This window comes from Nuphar pumila, chromosome 1 (genome assembly GCF_984573655.1).
Source record: "Nuphar pumila chromosome 1, dmNupPumi1.hap1.1, whole genome shotgun sequence".
NCBI classification, from domain to species: Eukaryota; Viridiplantae; Streptophyta; class Magnoliopsida; order Nymphaeales; family Nymphaeaceae; genus Nuphar; species Nuphar pumila.
The window spans coordinates 37093815-37114030 of record NC_143249.1 but is presented as its reverse complement, the minus strand read 5'-3'; the positions used below and the strand labels follow the sequence as shown (position 1 = coordinate 37114030).

The window sequence follows — 20216 nt, the reverse complement described above, 5'->3', positions numbered from 1 at the left end:
CCTTCTCTTTTAGTGTATATTTTATGCATTATTCCTTTTATATATTACACTTAAAATATCTATTATACATAAAAATATATATATATATTATCTATATGTGCGCTCTCTAGCTTAGCCGAGCCGAGCCGAACACCCTGTGTTTATGCTCAACTTGGTTAAGCTAAATGAGCTGCTCGTGGCTTATCTCGCCAGCTACACAAACCGATCAAGAATGAGTTCATAACGAGCCGAACAGAGCGGGGTCGTGAGCTGCTCGGTTTGTTTATCAGCCCTAGGCCCCACCAAGGAAGTTGGGCATGCTTGGGGAAGGGTAGCATTTTAAGTACATGTGCTGGAAACCCTTACGTTGCGCCCTATAAACACATTTGAACATAATGTAGGGGTTAACATATGGTAAAGCACAGCCATAAGGGATTTGATCATGACATCTCTTAAAGTAGCAATTCCAAGCCTCCCAACTTGGGCAAAGCTTCCTTTTCATAGAATAGGCCTGCTTGGCATAGGACCACCTTGGATTTTTTGAAGCATGCATGCACCTTGCTCTTCAATATAGGTCCTCCTTAAGCCATGCAATGTCATTGCCTGTGAATAAGATGGAGCCTGTGAGAAGGTTAACAAGAAAGGTTAAGGAGCTTAGATCTTCCCAAAAATCCAAGTATGAACCCCTGCATGTAGATACCGGCAATTTCTCTAAACCACCACCTGTGGGGTTCTTGGCTCTTTATATTGGCGAGGAGCGCCAGAGGTTCGTCGTGCCGATCGTGTTCTTGTCTCATCCCCTGTTCAGGATGTTGCTGGAGAAGGCCTACCATGAATATGGGTTTGATCAAAAGCATGGTCTGGTTTTGCCATGCAGGGTTAGTGTCTTCCAGGAGGTGATCAATGCTGTTAAGTGTTATCATGGGCAGTTTGATCTTGAGAAGTTGATTGATGAAGAGCTCACTGAGATAGGAAATCATGGTGGCCTTCCCAGTGTTCGCTGTGTTGCCTAGCACGTTTAACTAAAGAAGCTCTTGGGGGTTAGGGTCACTAACTTCTTATTGTACTAACCATGTAAATTACTTAGCTATATTAACCATTTAATTGTAGGATTTAAACCGAGCATTACTGATTAGGTGGCCTTCTTATTGTAGGATTCAAGCCTTTGATTTATGAATCTCAATTTATTAACCTTTTAATTTTAGTATGAAAATTTTGTACATATCCTTCAGGACTGATGCAATCCCACTCACTTTAGTGCATTGCCTTCACATTGGATTGGCCTCAAATTTCTATTTTTTTTATATTTACACAGAGCAACTACTCCCAGGATCAAAGACTTAGTCACTCTGACTCTGCCTTCGGTACTTATGATCGTTATCCTGGCAGCATAAAACTCTGTGAGCTTACTCCTTGCCCTCAGGGTGAGTTTGATTGCCATGAATCTTTGAAGGAGATCCATGGACACGCAGATCAAGGCATAAGCCCCAACACCTTGAACCGCCTCCCTCTCAAGTTTGTATTTGAAAACCTGCTTAACATGCAAAACTAGGCTTTCAACTTGGTTTTGGGTCAACCACAGTGGGGGTCGGGAGCTGAGATGAAGGCACCAAATTCGCCATAGTTCAAGCTTGATTAGTGGTGTTTGGTTGTTTGATTTCTTCTGACATTGTAATCAATCTTGACCATCTGGAATTCAGGGGTTCGATTTTGGGCCTTTGTAATTTAGGGTTTCATCAACTGTGTTGTTGTGGAGTAAGTGGGGAGTTGAAAGTTTTGATGGAAATGATATGGTCAGTTTTGAAAACGATATGGTGGGGAGTTGACCCGATTCATAATAAACTTGTTAAAACATGTAAAAAGGCTGGATGGATCGAGCCATACGATTCAAAACGAAGTAATCCGACCCATTATCAATGACTGTCCAAATTATCCACACATCCTCATCAAAAAGGGGTAATTTGAAATACAAAACTTGGTACAGTTGTTACTGAATCATTTTTGTTCATTATGTCCAATCCTGAACAAGCCATCAAACAAAACCTTAAAGCACAGCTGGGGCCATTTTGTCTAAGGCACTTCAGGGCCTGGTCACCCTCCACTTGAGCCCCACAGCTAGCTGGCTGTATCCCAAAGATGGAGGGTGAACACTCAAAGTGTGCAATCACAATGCACCTGATCCTCCCTCGTTTATCCCTATAGCGGACATCACAAATGCAATATATCTGGCATTCCCGGGCTGGTTTGTTCTGCGTTTGAAACGCCACCTTACAATTGGTTTTCGACGGCGACAAGACTGGATATTGGCAGGATATGACATCCATCAAAATGTGTTCATTTCTCCAGTTCCTGGCTTCCAATCAATGTAAAATGCTAAGAGTATAATCAGAGTATATAGAAATTGTGGGTGTCTGTGATGTAAAACTCCATGAGTAATCCATCTGCATTAAGGGGTCAATACCCCTACCAGTTAATTGATGGCTTTATGAAAGTAGTCTTTTTTTAGGAGAAAAAAAAAAGCACTACTTTAATAAATCTTGGTATTAGTCAATAATACGTTCAAAATCATCACAGGTTATACAAGGCAATGTGTTGATATATATACTTTTAAAGGCTTTTGATAAATACCAAACCTAGATAAAGCCTCGGCTCAAACTTTTGTCTGAAAACTTGGTCAGTTAAAGCCACAGCGATTCACGCATCATACATGTTCCGTTAGTTCGAGAACTAGCTATAGCTAGAAGGGAGAAGGCAAAAGAAACAAGAATTCAGGAACTTGGAGGCATTGCCCCAAACAGGATCTAAGAGTAGAGCATCAGCTTGAGGCGGGAGATGTTCTCCTGATCCAACACATCCAGGAGGAGCGGGTCCACCTTGACGCGGCTGCGGGCGTCGATCTCGAAGCGGTGTGCCCACCAGAGGAGGTCGGCGGTGCCCCGCACCCGGACGGAGGCGGCGAGCTCCATCTCCCGGCGGGTGACGTCGGCGGCGATCGCGGCGAGGTGGTGGGAGATCTCGAGGCCGCGGAGGCTCGCCGGGAGGCGGAGGATGCGGCACGAGTTCCGGCGCTGCTCGCCCGCGCACACGTGCGCCTCACCGAGGGGGGAACCCCGGTAGAAGATGGACACGGCGGAGGGAGAGTATCGGACGGAGAGGACGTTGGGGTTGGTGACGTGGACGGTCAGGAGGAGCTCGACGTCGAGGAGGGGCACGAGCGACGGGGCGTCGAAGCGGAGGCGGAAGCCGGTGAGGTTGACGGCGACGAGCTCGAATTTCGGACCCCTCGGCCGGACCGCCAGCGCGAGGGCGGTGGCTCCGCCGATTATGGCAGCGATCCGCCCGAGACGACGACGGCACATCCCTTCCGCTTCTTCTTCTTCCCGGCCGGCTGGTGGCCGAAGGGTGGACAAATGAGGAAATTTAGGGATTTAGCGAGCATGTAGCAGGTGCTGTCTATAAATCGGCCTTTACCCGAACCGATCGATAAAAATCGGATCAAATCCCAAATAAGGTTTTGTACTGTTCTATATCTGGTATTGGTACTTTTGAACTAGATCCGGATCCAATTAAGATCAGACTGAGAATTTGGTTCTGATCTGAAATGTACAAATATTATAGAGAGGATCTGTGTTTTAGTTTTACACATTGATAAGGTGACCCGGCGAGATAAAAGTAGGACTTCGAAAAAACAGAATAGGCCCAAATCCGAATAAAGCTAGTAGGTTGGAGTTTACATTGTTCTAGATCTGGTTTATGTACTTTTGAACTAGGTCCAGATGCAATTATGATCCAACTGAGACTCTGATCTATAATCATGGAGAAAATATAGGTATATTACTTTTACACAATGTACAGGTTTGGATGTTGGACCCTTAAGCAGAACTTAGTTCAATAGGAAGTGAACCGGCATAAGCCAATACTCAGCTCGAACGTTATTGATTTCATAATGCATTAGCGGCTAGTGAGAAATATTATCTCGAACAAGATAAGATGCAATTTAAGACTGTCAAAGACTCTAGTTTGTGTCGAATCAAAGTCTAACCGAACACCACAAATAACTATCATTACCAACATGGATCGTCTCGGACTCCCGGGTACAAAAAAAATGAGTCCCAAACCTGACCAGTAATCGGTACAGCTCAATTGGGTGAATGTCCCAGGCAAAATCATATCTCAAACTACATGATACTCTTGGTGGGCTTCAATTGAACCAAATATTTTTCAGGACCATACCTGGAAATTCCGGTTTGGTTAGTAGGTCATGCTCTTGGGGTGAACAGAACTGCGACTAGAGAGGTCCGTTGGAGATGCATTGGACGTTGAGATGCTACATTTAAGGATTTGCCAGAAAAAACAAAGTTTATACTGTGGTAGTGGAGAAAGTGAAAACAGAAGGCTTTGGTCAATTCCATCATCCCAAACAGAGGAGTGTCAATGCCATTTGGAGGCAAGGCTCCTAAACAGCCGTATCATAATTACAAAATAATGCAAGTAAATTTTAGCAATACAAGTTAAAAGGTTGCATATTGATGCATTCTCATCCATCAAAAGCCACAGCATTACGAGTAAAAAGAATAAAGCAAAATACAAAAAATGAACACATCTCTCTCTCTCCTTGTAGTAGTGTCACTGTTAACATACCCGTTGTCGGATCACATTTCTAAGTCAGAAACAAGAACCTGATACAGTTTGCTATTATAAAGCAAACTCACCCAGATAAGGAAAATCAATCACATTCTCCCAAGAAAGTTTTGCAAGAGCAATGCCAAGGCAGTCGATCTGTGAAAGTTGTATGAAATAAAGGGAACTTATCAAAGCATTAAAGGAAAGGGAAACTGCAATTCGATACAGGGCAAAGAACCTCAGTCACATCAAGAAAGGAAATTTTAAACCATAAACTATATGTTTTCTAAAGTCTAACAATAAATATCCCAAGTGTTTCATCTTCTTAACCAAAAAAAGACTGGTAGCATATACCCCGAGTGACACTGCTCACTTGATCTTCTTCTTGGGCCTCAACTGCAAAAGAAGGAATAAAATTCTAACTTCTCAGAGTGAACAGAAATGAAAGAATATATTAGGCACAAGCACCTGATTGCTGTGACCACATTTCTTTTTCCGGCAATTCACAGCTCTTGGATGCAAACGAGCATAACACCTGAAATAGTGAAACAATCAGACACCCAAAACTACACATTTAACCAGTTAAGAGTCCCCCCAGGGACAACAACAACAACTACGCCTTCATCCCAAAACAATTGGGGTCAGCGATATGAACCAAAAAAGAAATTCATTTTGGGTCTTCCACATGAATCCTTTTCCTCCAATCATTTCTATCCAACGCCATGTCCTCGGTGAGGTTCAAAGCATTCATATCCTTTCCTATCATCTCCATCCAAGTCTTCCTAGGCCTACCCCGACCTCTTTTAACTAATATATTTTCCCATTTCTCCAACCTTCTAACTGGAGCATCATTAGGCCTTCGCCGAATATGTCCAAACCACCGTAAACGATTCTCTCGCATCTTATTTTCAATGGGTGCAACACCTACCTTCTTACGTATCTCTTCGTTCCGAATCTTATCTTTTATTGTATTTCCACACATCCATCTAAGCATCCGCATCTCAGCTACACTCATTTTTTGAATATGATGTCTCTTGGCAGCCCAACATTCCGTACCATATAGTAAAGCGGGTCTAATAGTCGTCCTATAAAACTTTCCCTTCAACCGTAATGGCACTCTACGATCGCACAGCACTCCAGTAGCACTTTTCCATTTCATCCACCCAACCTTTATCCTATGATTTACATCTCCATCAATTTCTCCATACTTTTGAATGATGGATCCCAAATATTTGAAATAATCATTCACCGGTATATCTTGCTCACCAAGCTTCACTACACTCCCATCACTACTTCGTTGCTTACTAAACCGACATTCCATATATTCAGTCTTACTCTTACTCAACTTAAAACCTCTAGCTTCCAATGTCTGTCTCCATAATTCTAACTTAGCATTAACCCCAGCTCTAGACTCATCAATCAAAACAATATCATCAGCAAACAACATACACCACGGTACATTTTCTTGAATTGATCTCGTAAGCTCATCCATCACTATCGCAAATAGGAAAGGGCTTAAAGCAGATCCTTGATGTAACCCAACCGTTATCGGAAAATTGGTTGTCACCCCTCCACAAGTGCGGACATTGGTTACTACTCCTTCATACATATCTTTAATTATACTAATGTACTTGAGAGAAACACCTTTCTTTATCATTGTCCACCAGAGAACGTCCCTAGGTACTCTATCGTATGCCTTCTCTAAATCAATAAAAACCATATGCAAATCTTTGTTCCTCTCTCTATATCTTTCAATAAGTTGTCTAAGAAGATGTATAGCTTCCATAGTTGATCTTCCAGGCGTAAAACCAAATTGATTCTCCGATATCATGACAACCTTCCTTAACCTAGACTCAATCACCCTCTCCCAAAGTTTCATAGTATGACTCATGAGTTTTATACCACGATAGTTTGTGCAATCTTGTATATCACCCTTATTCTTATATAAAGGCACCAAAGTACTCTTCCTCCACTCATTAGGCATCTTATTTGTTCGCCAAATCAAGTTAAAAAGATTTGTCAACCATTCTAAACCTTTCTCTCCCAAGCATTTCCAAGCCTCGATAGGTATACCATCTGGGTCAACTGCCCTTCTTGATTTCATTTTCTTCAAAGCCTCTGCAATTTCTTTCTTTTGAATCTTGCGCATGAAGTCACGATTTATCTCATGAAAAGGAATGGAGAAGTCTCCAAGATCTTGAGCATGACTATCATTAAATAGCTTATCAAAATAATCTTTCCATCTCTCCTTAATCTCCTCATCTTTGACTAAAACCCTTTGCGTTTCATCTTTGATACATCTAACCATACCCAAATCCTTCGATTTCCTATCTCTCATCTTTGCAAGCCTATAAATATCCTTCTCGCCTTCTTTGGTATCCAACTTGTCATAAACCTCCTTATATACCTTAGCCCTCGCGTTTCGAACAACTTTTTTAGCTTCCTTCTTTGCTATCATATACTTCTCCAAATTCTCATTATCACGACTCTTACTTAGATTTCTATAACACTCTCTTTTAACCTTAATAGCTAATTTGACATCCTCGTTCCACCATGATGTATCCTTACCTAGTGGTGCACCGCCTTTAGACTCACCCAATACCTCATTAGCTACTTTTCTCATACCACCCGCTATCTTATTCCACATTGATTCTGAATCCTCCTCGAGACACCAATCAACTTCCTTAACTACCTGCTCTACAAACATTCCTTGTTTAGCTCCTTTCAGTGCCCACCACTTAATTCTAGGATCTATCCTATGTTTATCCCTTTTGCGGCATTGTCTAATTCTAAGATCTAAAATTAAGACTCTATGTTGTGTAGCTACACTTTCTCCTGGTATAACCTTACAATCGATGCAACAACCCCTATCTCTCTTTCTAAGTAGGAAAAAAATCTATCTGACTCGTATTAACCCCACTTTTAAATGTTACTAGGTGAGACTCCCTCTTCCTAAACCAAGTGTTTGCTAAGATCATATCATAGGACAAACCAAAATCTAAAATCCTTTCTCCACTTTCATTTCTTTCTCCTATACCATAGCCTCCATGGATATTCTCAAATCCATCCCTACTAATGCCTACATGTCCATTAAGGTCACCGCCGATGAAAAGCTTTTCTCCATAAGATGTCTCTTGTACTACTCCATCTAAATCTTCCCAAAATTGATGCTTAATGGAATCATCTAAACCTACTTGAGGTGCATAAACACTAATAATATTAATAATATCCGTACCTAATACTAATTTAATAAGTAAAATTCTATCACCCTTCCTACGGACCTCAACTACATTATCTATAAACTGACGACTCATAACAATCCCTACTCCATTCCTATTCCTATTTATTCCTGTATACCAAATCTTATATCCCCAAGGTTCTATCACTTTAGCTTTCTCACCTACCCATTTGGTCTCTTGAAGACATAAAATATCAATCTTTCTCCTACACATAACATCTACTAACTCTACCAACTTACCAGTTAAAGACCCTATGTTCCAAGTGGCTAACCTAATTTTATGGTCTTGGACTAACTTCTTTACCCCCACCCGTCCAACAAAGTGAGGGAACCCTTGCCTATTTGACACCACACCCGGGCGCCGGTGTGACGCGTCGCTTCTGGGCGACGACCTAGCAACCCTTGCACATTTAGTCCCCCCAGGGAAACAAAGAAAAATGTAAACCTACACAAATCTCATTCAAGACCAGAGCTGGTAAACAAGCAGTTCATTTACAGCCAGGCCATGATCGAACTCAGCTAGCGTAGTTTGTGTCTGCTAAGCCAAGCTCAAACCTGTACGAGCCCAAGCCAGACAAGCCAAACCCAAGCTGGCGCTTTTAGAAAAAAATATCCTTTTTTAGATGAGACGACAGTGAGAATCGAACCTGTGACTTCATTTGCACAAATGCCTATATGACCAGTTGATATGCCCTGTGTCATTTGATATATGACATAACCTAATATAACCTATCTCAATGAGCCTGGATGAGCTGACCTGAGCCAAGACAAACACCCATTCTTCCTACTTTGCTCAATTAGACAATATGAGCTGCTCAATCTCAATTTGCCAAGCACAATTGATGTGTTCAAGCGAGCTTTGCACCAGCAGAACCAAAGCTGAGCACCGAGCAGCACAGTTTGTTTAAGAGTACTATCCAGGACTTCACTACTGTTGAATGAATAGGTAACAGTAGAATCCACCTAACCTTGGCTGTGTCTGTGGTGTGCGCGTTTCTGCATGCACAATGTGTGTGCACGTGTCTGTACACTTGCGCAGATGTCAAACCCCCCAAAAGAAGCCTCTACTTACATAGCAGCTGCTTGATACTATAAATCAGTAAAACTAGTCAGGGGATGAGATACAGAGAACATGATCCGTGCAATAGCTTCATATATGGGGTAGATTTGAACCAGAAGGTTTCCTTTATCTAGTCTCCTAAGCAGACACATTTTAGATACTTACCAGACTGAGATACGTGACTACTTGTTCAAGATATAACATAGAGTGAAAGCCCCCACCGGCAATCGATCAGGAAAGAGTTTGGGTAAGAGCCAAGCCAGAATCAGTATAACTAGGGCCCTGTTTGGGAGCCGGCCATCAGAGGGCGCCAGAGCAGAAGCATGGAATCCCCAGCAGCCACCGTGTGTTTGAGAGCATGGAAAACTGGTATTTGAGGGAGTTCAGAGTGCATTTGCAGAGGCCATTTCCACAATCCGACTACCACTGTGTAGAGGTGGTAATTTATGGTAATTTCTAGGATGGCCCTCCCAATTACCTTATTAACTACTTACCACTTCAACTAGCAGCAGTTGTTTTTCTAGAAAACCCTAGTGTCTCCTTTTCTCTTTCATTTTCCCCTCTTCTCTACCCCTCTCCCTCCTATTACTTAAAACAGAGCTATCTCAGCCGTACATAGCTGTGAGGAATGTCTCAAACGCAGGCATCATCTTTGGTGGCATTCTTGTTTATTAATGAGGCACACCCCACATTAACTAGGTGTATAACTCACTAATGAGAAACAGAGAATGGAAAAAAGGTTTTGTAAACCCACCCTCCTTTTTCCCTTTTTCATTAATGAGGGGTGTACCTCATTAAGGAGAAGGAAAGAATGAAAAAAGAGGGAAAGGGGGTTTTATAAACTCACTCATGAAGAGCAACCCTCTCATTAATGAAGGGAGATTCTCTCTATACTTCACCTCCTAAAAATAAAATCCAACAAACGATTGCTCCAGTAATTCTATTTTTTTTCATTAATGAGAAGTACATCCTCATTAACGAGGGGTCCATCTCATCTAAATTGGATATGGATTTTGATCCAATCCAAATTTATCATGTATATATATAGTTGTGTCAAGTGTCTAGTTTTAGAAAACCAGCCATGTCAGACACTTGTAATTGTGTCTAACACCAACATCTGTGTCAGTGTCCAAATAACATAGCCTATTTCAAACTCAACATGAAATCTCGACTTCTCTACGCAACCTTAAAAATTACTGTGTACTATAAGTGTGGTCCTACTTCATTAATAGTTACCAAGAAGTATTTTTTTAGCAACAAATTCATCTTATATTATTTCTTCATGTACAAAAGATATTTCACTTTTCATGCTACAGTTTGTTTTAGGATCCAAAAATTTCTTTCATATATTTTAATTGTCAGAAGATTGTATTAGACAAGAACAAGAGATTCTATTGAGGGAAACCTACCGCCAATCGAAAGTTCTTGTTGGTTAATCATGCTTGCCCATGATTCCACTTGAGCTAGCATGACAGACTTGCACTTGAACTTGGAGTACACTAGTGTGGGAGTCTAACACGGTTACAAGTGTAGGACATGACAGGTCTTGAAAAACTTGACACTTGAATACAGCTATATATATATAATGAATTTGGATTGGATCAAAATAAATATCCAATTTGGATGAGTTGGGTCATTTATTCATGAAAGGTGTAGTTCTCATTAATGAAAAAAATATGAATTATTGAAGCAACCCTTTTCTAGATTTTATTTTTTAAAGTTGGAGGAAAAAGAGAGAATTTTCCCTCATTAATTAGAGGGTTGCTCCACATTAATGAGGGGTGTACCCTATTAATTAAAAAAAAAAAAGGGGGGGGGGGGGGGGGGGGGCTAGTTATAAAAACCCCTTTCCCTCTTTTCCTATCTTCTCTTTTACATTAACGATAAACCCCCTCATTAATGATGGGTATACCTCACTAATAAAAAGGGAAAAAGGGAGGGAGGCTCATGAAACCCCCTTTCCCTCTTTTTCCATTCCCTTTCTCATTAATAAGGTACACCCTTCATTAATAAGTACACATTTTTATTAAAGGTACTAAATAATGAGGTATACACCTCATTATTTAATGGAACTAAAGAGAAAATGACAAATGAAATTTTGCTTATGTCTCCTAGCCTACAATTAGGGCTAAAGAAATTGTCAATCACCCATCCTCCTCATCAACAGTAGAAATGTGAATTTCATGACATAATATATAATGACAATAGAACGGCAAGCTTTTACATCATAAGATTCACTTTTCTATAACATATATATTTGATCGACAATTGAGAACATAATACTATCTCTGAAAAACTTGGATCGCCTTGTGTCTTCTAGCATTTCTTTCAAGTATTCATTCCCATTCATAAAATAACTACCCTATCAACACACAAGCCTTGATCATAGTATTCTTCATTCCTTACCCATAAATTTAAATTTTTTCCATTTATTTCTCTCTAACACATCTTTCTTTCTTCAAAACCAATGTGTATCAATACCTTCCATCATGGTAAGACTCCAATATGGCATGGCTTGTAACGCCCCAAAAATTCAACTTGTAAACGTTGAAAGCATTTAGAGAAAACCTTTCAAATTTCATGGTTTAGTTTTAAATACGTCAGCAAAAGCAATTTCTTTTTAAAAAGAAAAACAAGTTGACAATTTTGGGCACGTTAGCTTATAAACCAACCTTATCCACCAAGAACAGTCAGGTGCCAGCAGAAAGAGGGTGATCTCGAGCCATGTTGCATCACGCCATCGACCGGCTGTAAAGTCCTACTTGCCCCCGACCCATGAAATAAGTCAGTTTCATAAGAACCTGGTAGGTGCACAAATAGACAATGTAGAATAAATAAAGTAGAATATTACAAGATAAGCAATTTATTTCATTGAAAGCAGTAGTAGCATTTGTAATTACGAGAAATTAAATCTAAGCAAATATGCAAAGAACATCTAAACTGGAGGAAAGAGATAGCACAAGATGTAAACATCATTATGTGCAGTTAACTATCAGGATTAGCTAATTAATATAAGTAAATAACTACATAAGTAGTCTAACTAACAAGTGTAATGCCACAACAGGCATGAACAATTCAACTAGCAATAAGAACGAATTAATTTATGTTTTGATATTATCTGGCATTGCGGGTACGCACAAGGCATGAATCGTAGAAACAGCTGAGACTAGTTCGGGGGTTTATTATGCCATGTATTTTCAATACCCCGAATAGCTAGTTGAGTCCGCTCTTAAGGGGAAGGTCGATGACCGAAAGAGAATTCTCCAAAGGTCACTTGTTTTAATGGATGCATCCAACTTCTACAAAAGTGTTAAGCTAACTTTTATAGCTCATTTTTCCTAACTTCGATGACTAGGGAAGCCGAGTCGTTTGCTTATAACTGTCATTAATGGCATGTCCATTGATGTTTTGTACCTTCGCGTCCTCTCTTTTAACAAAAGTCAGCGGTTCGAATGGGCGCGTCAAGTATTAGTTAACTGAAGACTCATTTTGCATGCTCTAGTCTTTCAACCAACTCGAGCATCTTGCATGTGAAGGTGAATCATCACTATTTATGTTATCATAACATTGTGTTATTTGCATATTTCGAGATTGCCACAACCCCATCATGCAGTCATCGTAACACAAACAAGATGTATTTGTCCAAAGGTATGGTCGTACATATCCAAAGGTGCAACTACGATGAAAGGGTAACATTTAATATGTTGCAATTCATTTAGTTCAAACTTGACAACAATTGCTCTTTGAGCATTTGGCCTGTAGAGGCGAACATAATTATTTTTATGTATTTCAACAAAGTGCTCATTGTACGGTTCAAGGTAGGTCGACATCTTGCTACCAGAGCCTATCCTTATCAGCCGGTAGGGCAGCATCTGCACATTCAGGCAAGGGTTTGACCCCTTTCTCTTGCGTATTGGTAATCCAGGGGAGGGTATGTCACCCTCCCATCGATCCTGTTTTGGTGGAAGGGTGCTATAGCACTCTCTCTTGTTCGGTCGGGTCGACGATCGGCAAACAGGGAAGCACCCTTGCTCATTGCCTCTTCTTTCATCGCTTTTATACTAACTTATGTTTCCTGGCAGTCTACGCAACAAAGCCCGCTTGTGACCCGCGGCTTAAGCCCTACATCACCTGCACTAGTAGGTGCACGCAGCGTCGCAACCTCCCAAAAGTAGGGGAAAGTCGCACGAGAACATTGGATGAATTAAATAAAGATTTAAGAAATTGAGATAATGACAGATGATACTTATATGACTCATGATTTACTGTTCCTTGCTTGTCCTTATATCCCTGAAATTATATGTTTTTTGTAGCCGACATATTTTGCATACTTATTTAGCTTTGTAATTAGTTTCTGTCGTTAATTTCCTTTACTTGCTTCTTGTTGTCGTACAGTATATGCTTAGAATTGCTAGTATTAGTTCTAGCTTGTGTTCCATCTGTGTGTTGCTAGATGCAACTAATTGTACCTTGAGTCGGTTACTCGGAAGGAATGATTGGATCAATGGCGATCCCAAGACTTATTTGAGATTTTTTGTTTCATAGTGATTGAGCATGTCAAGTTATATTACTGATTTTATGTCATCCGAAACACTATCTGGGGTTATCTTTTCACAAACTCATGACCTACTATCGTAGCTAGAGCCTTTAGACGGGTATGGTATATACACTACAATGGGTTGTATGAGAGGTTGATGAGCACCTCGAACTGTACAGTGAGCACTCTGTTGAAATAAATAAAAATAATGATGTTCGCCTTTACAGGTCAAATGCTCAAAGAGCAATGCTTGTCAAGTTTGAACTAAATGAATTACACCGTATTAAAAGTTACCGTTTCATCGTAGTCGTACCTTTCGACAGGTACGTCTGGTTTGTGTTACGATGATTGGATGATGGGGTTGTGACAACCTCGAAATTTACAAATAACACAATGTTGTAATCACATAAAAGGTGATGATTCGCCTTCACATGCAAGATGCTCGAGTTGGTTGAGAGACCAGAGCATGCAGACTGGATCTTTAGTTAACTAATACCTGACGCACCCATTTGAACCGATGACTCGCGTCAAAAGAGAGGACGGGAAGGTACAAAACTCCGGTGGACAGGCTATTTAATGGCAGTTACGGGCCAAAGACTCGACTTTCCCAGTCATCGAAGTTAGGAAAAAGGGGCTACAAAAGTTAGCTTAACACTTTTGCAGAAGTTGGATGCATCCATTAGAACAAGTGACATTTGAAAAATTCTCTCGGTCATCGACCTTCCCTTTAAGAGCGGACTCAACTAGCTATTCGAGGTATTAAAAATACATGGCATAATAAACTCCCGAACTAATCTTAGTTGTTTCTACGATTCATGCCTTGCGCGTACCCGCAAGGCCAGTTAATATCGAAACATAAATTAATCTGTTCTCATTGCTAATTGAATTGTTCATGACTGTTGTGGCATTACACTTGTTAGTTAGACTACTTATGTAGTTCTTTACTTGTATTAATTAGTTAATCATGCTAGTTAACTGTACATAATGATGCTTACATCTTGTGCTATCTCTTTCCTTCAATTTAGATGTTCTTTGCATATGTTGTTTAGATTTAATTTCTTGCAATTACAAATGCTACTACTGCTTTCAATAAAATAAATTGTTTATCTTGTGATGTTCTACTTTATTTATTTTACATTGTCTATTTGTACACCTACCAGTTTGTTATGAAACCGACCCATTTCATGGGTCGGGGGCAAGTAGGACTTTACAGACGACCCATGACGCGATGCAACATGGCTCGAGATCACCCTCTTTATGCTGGTGTCCTGACTGTTCTTGGTGGATAAGGTTGGTTTGTAAGCTAAAGTGCCCAGGATTGTCAACTTGTTTTCCTTTCTAAAAAGAAATTGCTTTCGTTGACGTCTTTAAAACCAAACCCTGAAATTTGAAAGGTTTTCTCTAAATGTTTTCAACATTTACAAGTTGAAATTTTGGGGTGTTACATGGCTTACAGGAGTCTTAGCCAAATAATATGCACTTTGGTTGAGACAAAAAATGGGTTGGATGCGATGAAACTATGTTTGATACCATTTGATTGTATCCTGCTTGTATTTGTAGCAGTATCTAATTAACATCCATTCAACACAAGTAGAGGGGGCCAAAGGGTGTATCCTTGTAACCCCTTGACACAACCACTGATTTTTTCCTATAAAAAATGGCATTTCTCAATACTATTTGTCAAAGTCCTAATATTTCAACGACAACTTTTGATTTTCATAAGACTATGTTAGCCGAAAATCAAGATAATTTATTAAAGAAAACCTATCATCAATTGAACAACATGGTATCAGAGCCAGGTTTTCTTTGCATAAACTAATTTCTCCATTAATAGTATGAATCCCAAAAAATTCACTTATTCAAAAGAAAAATCTTCTCAAATAGTCATTATAGTTAAATTGTATAAAGTTGTGACAATCTCCGCATCAATACAACCAAAGGAATTCAATCTTGTGATCTCTCAAACCTAAGAACGTGATTAGGATATATGCATCAACCATCTTGGTTTGATGACATGGGAAGCCCAAACATCTAATGGTTTGGTAAAACCAATATGGAAACCCATTATTCAAATTGTGAAAAACATTTTAAACACTTATATATGTATGCCAATGTCCTTCCATGTTTTTATCCTTAAATATCACATTTACAGTCAATCACATTAAGGAAAAAATAGTACTAATGGGTCTATATTATCTCTGATCTTACTTTATCCAAGTTGCAAGGAAAATAACTGATGGCAATAGAGTTTGCGCATAATCTACTTAAGTGAGTTCTTTGGCCAATTGAATATTCATCATTGACCACAATATAATAGTTGTGCAACCTCCATGCTTACATTTAATTGATCAACTAATTATCCTTAGAACTTTAAGAGTGTCTATAAAGGAACTCAAACAATTTAACCTTCAACCAATGATGTCAAGATAGTCTTTCCCAAAAATGATTTTGCTCATGAAGATAATGTTCTCCACAAATGTCACATGGCCTAAATTTATGGCCAATGTCTTAATATAGCTCAAAGTTAAGCTTCTGGTCCAATAGCTCACCATTTTGATGCTTTCATCAAGAGTAAAATTCAATCTATCAGTGGCTGTTAAGATGCTCATCAATTGATCAACTTTTTTCTCCCAAAACACCCACAAATGATCATAATGGAAATCAGCTACTGCAAAGGAAACCAGGCTCCAACACCACATTATATAGAGTGCAAGCACATATTAATTTGCATGTGTGTAATTCCCATGACAATCAAATGTAAGATAACAAAGAACCTTCAATTGATGATATTCCTTAATTATTATCTTCAATTCCAGATAGCACTAATTGTTCCCAATATTTCATGAAAACCAAAAGCAACATAGTGCATCTATAACTCAAAAGGAATTTTTAAAAAGTATAATATTTCAACTTCAATTTTTACTAAAGGTCCTAAAGACGCACCAACAAATAAAAAGCAGAATACTAAACAATCCTTAACTAAACTTTACTGAACCACATCTTAGAATGTCTTCTGAACTGCTCTTAGGGCCAAAGGAACCATCAAACATTGATCCTCCACATGAAGTAATGTAACATAAACACTTCTAAAAGCGCAATGCACACATGGCACTTGTACACAGCTAACTTACACTGCAACAAGTAAATCCAATACAAAGTAGAAACGCACATCATAAATGGACCACTGCAAGCCCCAATCCCTCCTCAACTAGTGCATCATATAAGCTAAAATGATTTAATCTATACATCCCACACAATGTTTTGGGAAGAACAACAACAATGCTAATGATGGGGAGAGAACTAGTAGGTGAAATGTATTCACAGCATACAGTGGCAATGGCTTGCTCTTTGTTTCATGTCGTACAAAATCCTAAAGATTAAACCACACCTATATCCAAGTATATTGACACATAAAAAGCATAAAATAAAAATCACTTCCTAACTGTAAAAGCAATTTTATTTCAACCATAACAACAAGCAATGGTTTTAATACACAAATAATCACTTCATAAGGCCAAAAGTGATACTAGTTTTAATTATAATGGACAAGGAAAATGTTGTAGCGAAAGTTATATCTATATTCATTTTCATCTCCAGAAAGATATTCTTTTTCATCAATTCTATTTGTTAAAGTTGTCAAATTCCATTGGCGGATTCTGATCTTCATAGGGTTGTATTAGTCTAATATCAAGAGAATTTATTGAACAAAACATAACTAGAAGTTCTTTGTTGAATCGTTGATCCATCATGCTTCCCATGATTCCACATGGTCCAGTAGATCATATTTAACTTTCTATAAGACCATCCCACACAATGTTTTAAAAAGACCAACATAAGGAATACATTCACAATATTCAATGATAAGCACTTGCCCTTGTGTCACAGTGTACCCTCTCTTATATATCCAAGAATACTAACACATGACAACATCAACAAAACTTAAGTCTTAGCTTTCTCCAATTGTTATAAAAAAAGTTGCGACAAAAGAAAATGTATTCACCTTGATTTTGCAAAACCTATTTTCAAAATCATTTAAAAAATGTGGGCTATGTCACCAGGGCGGGTACAGCGACACAAGTATATCCAATGTTATACTATGTCCTATATCTGATCAGACTCCTCGTTTAGAACATAGGCTTATCCAATGTTAAACTGTGTCCTATATCCGATCAGACTCCTTGTTTAGGTAAAAAAACTCATGCTCCATATTTTGAATCATGCATGAAAAGGAACACTTACTTCCGGCAGATCATCTTTTCTTGGTTGTACTTCCTTGCCAAAGCCATCAAGGAAGGCTCTATAATCCCACCACGAAGCCTCAGTACAAGATGCAGCGTCGACTCTGCAAACACAAAAATAAAAAAACATACCCACAAAAGAATATGGAGAAATGCATGCTTTAGACAAAAAAACAGCAGGCAACAACCCCACCTTTCTGAATATTGTAGTCGGCTAGGGTTCGGCCATCCTCAAGCTGCTTCCCAGCAAAAATAAGTCGCTGCTGATCTGGAGGAATGCCTGGAAAAGCAAACAAAAAGACTTCCTTGAATAACAATTTCACAGAACTTAAATTAGGCCATGACATGTGAAATTGAGTAAGTAACCATTCTGGAATCTCTAAAGGGGTATGTTTGTTCAGTTGCACAATGAAGCAAGGGTTGCCCCGATCTACAAAGAAACAGAATTTGGGGTTTCGGAAAATAGCATTGAAAGGAATCAGAAAGATCAGACCACGAGCAAACAAGAAATGAAACGAAGAGTTAGGGTTTTCCACCGGCAAATAGGAAGAAGGAGGAAGAGGAGAGTGGCAACCTTCCTTGTCCTGGATCTTGGCCTTGACGTTGTCGATGGTGTCGCTGCTCTCTACCTCGAGGGTTATCGTCTTCCCCGTTAGGGTTTTCACGAAGATCTGCATATCTTCTTCTCTCTCTCGGGCTCGGCCCCCTTCCTACTTGCGCGAATGAGAAAACTATCCATTTTATAGTTGCCACTACTCGCTAGGGATTTTCACGCTTGCCTTTCTTGACCCCGTCTCGGATTTAGACTCGGACGAATCTCACACCACAGCTGATCGGATTTCTCCTTCTCCGGACCAGGCTCCGGGTCGGGCCGGGTCGGGCCGGCTTGTGAATACCTATCTAAATGAAGTTATACTTTATCGTTTTTGTTATTGGGAATGAAACAAACGGACACAATGTTTTTCCTTTTTCATATAAGATTTTTCTTATGAAAAGCTCACTTTCTAAAAAGCGATTCAAGTCGGGAAACTCTTCACTTATTGAAATGAGGATAAAGTAGAGGAAATCCGTTTATGGAAATCATTCCCTTTAGAGGGAGGCAAGCTTCCTTCCTGATGCTAGCTTTTGAACCCCACAAAAATCTATACAAAACTAAACTAAGAAAAAAATAAAATAAAATAAAACACAATTGAAAAAAAAAAAATCAACGAAAATCACTCATATTTCATTCATTTATCTTCCTTTCTTTTCTCTACAGCAAATATATAGCAAACACAAATGGACTCTAAAAACCCTAATCCTACTACAGATATCAAATGCTCCTCAAGTTTTTATGTTTTTCGGTTCTGATTTCATAGGCTTTGCGGTGAGAACCCTCGTCAAATATGCCACTTGTGATGCCATTCTCTTAAGAAAAAATTGTGCTTGATGCATGTCCTCCTTCAATTCCTTGATCCTTTCTCGTTTGTACGATCATGTTTCTTGTTTGATTCAAACACAATATCCTCCAAACATCGAACTCATGATTCCAACTCTTCTTCCATGGATATTTCAAAGAATCTTGAACCTAGTGAGATTGTTACCTCAGATCGTCAGATCTAACGAATAGAGGGAAACCCTCCCTTTTCTCTGATAGGATCCTCTCTCTTAATACCAATTTGATTCAAAGTTCATGATGATCGCTTCTGAACCCCTCATAAATCGATACCCCCAACACTACTACAAAACTATAATATTAGGAAAACATGAAAAATAACACTAAATTAAAATAAAACAATGAAAATCCCTCATTATTCATTCATTTTGCTCCCTTTCATTTCTCTACAATGAATATATATAGCAAACCCACAGGAACACTAATAACCCAAATCCTACATCAGATCAACCCAAACTCAACTAAGATCTTAATAAGATATAAAAACCAATATCCAACTAGCATAATTAAAGAAAAACATGAATAGTTAAGATGGATCTAAATGGACCCTAAGGACTCGATAGTTTCTCGCTTATGCTCCTCATCACTCACTCATTTCTTAAATTGATTCTCCTTTTGCGTCTTTAGTGTTTACTTATCACCTGCTAGGACTTTTCCAATTTTTACATTGACTTGTACTTGTTTTAATGTGGCATTCACTAATGTTTATATCATAGTTTTAAAACCCTGTGCCTCATCACTCGGCTTGTCCTTGAGTGACTCGTGACTCAGCCGGGTCATGTTAAGTTTTTATTTTATATAAAATATATAAATATATATATACTTTGTATATTTTATAGTATGTTATCAATATATTATATATAATATGTATTATATGATATTTTATAATATTTTAATGTATAATATTATTAATGCATGTATGACCATATATCTATATATAATATACATAATATTTATATTATATTTCATATAATATATGTAATTATATATAAAAAAATTATATATGTATATATATGCAATATTCAGCTCAGACATGGGCAAAGTCGGCCGAGTCAGCTCATGACTGGACAAGTCAAACCATGACTTAGCCGAGTTTTGTACACAAG

General features: G+C 38.9%; 2 protein-coding genes and 1 pseudogene across 4 annotated transcripts; 1 reads left to right on the top strand and 2 right to left on the bottom strand.

Annotated features, from left to right (window-relative positions):
* Window positions 1–593: 593 nt before the first annotated feature.
* On the top strand, window positions 594–992 carry LOC149848708 (auxin-responsive protein SAUR26 pseudogene; annotated as a pseudogene).
* A 1586-nt stretch (window positions 993–2578) lies between these two features.
* On the bottom strand, window positions 2579–3388 carry LOC149848707 (uncharacterized). Its single transcript, XM_090012258.1, has one exon. The coding sequence runs from the start codon at window positions 3336–3338 to the stop codon at window positions 2781–2783; it is 558 nt and encodes a 185-aa protein (XP_089868384.1). The 5' UTR covers window positions 3339–3388; the 3' UTR covers window positions 2579–2780.
* A 1203-nt stretch (window positions 3389–4591) lies between these two features.
* LOC149848706 (ubiquitin-ribosomal protein eL40 fusion protein) lies at window positions 4592–18397 on the bottom strand. 3 transcript variants are annotated; one of them, XM_089997025.1, is made up of 6 exons: window positions 18250–18397; window positions 17869–17955; window positions 17677–17779; window positions 5071–5137; window positions 4957–4998; window positions 4592–4758 (listed from the first exon to the last, which is right to left on the bottom strand). In XM_089997025.1, exons 1-5 carry the CDS (start codon window positions 18350–18352, stop codon window positions 4972–4974), a joined length of 387 nt encoding a protein of 128 aa, XP_089853151.1. In that variant the 5' UTR covers window positions 18353–18397; the 3' UTR covers window positions 4592–4758; window positions 4957–4971. The 3 variants fall into 3 exon arrangements, with proteins under 3 accessions (XP_089853151.1, XP_089853160.1, XP_089853144.1); XM_089997034.1 differs by lacking the exon at window positions 4592–4758 and adding an exon at window positions 4773–4814; XM_089997018.1 differs by lacking the exon at window positions 4592–4758 and having other exon boundaries at window positions 4773–4998.
* Window positions 18398–20216: the final 1819 nt, after the last annotated feature.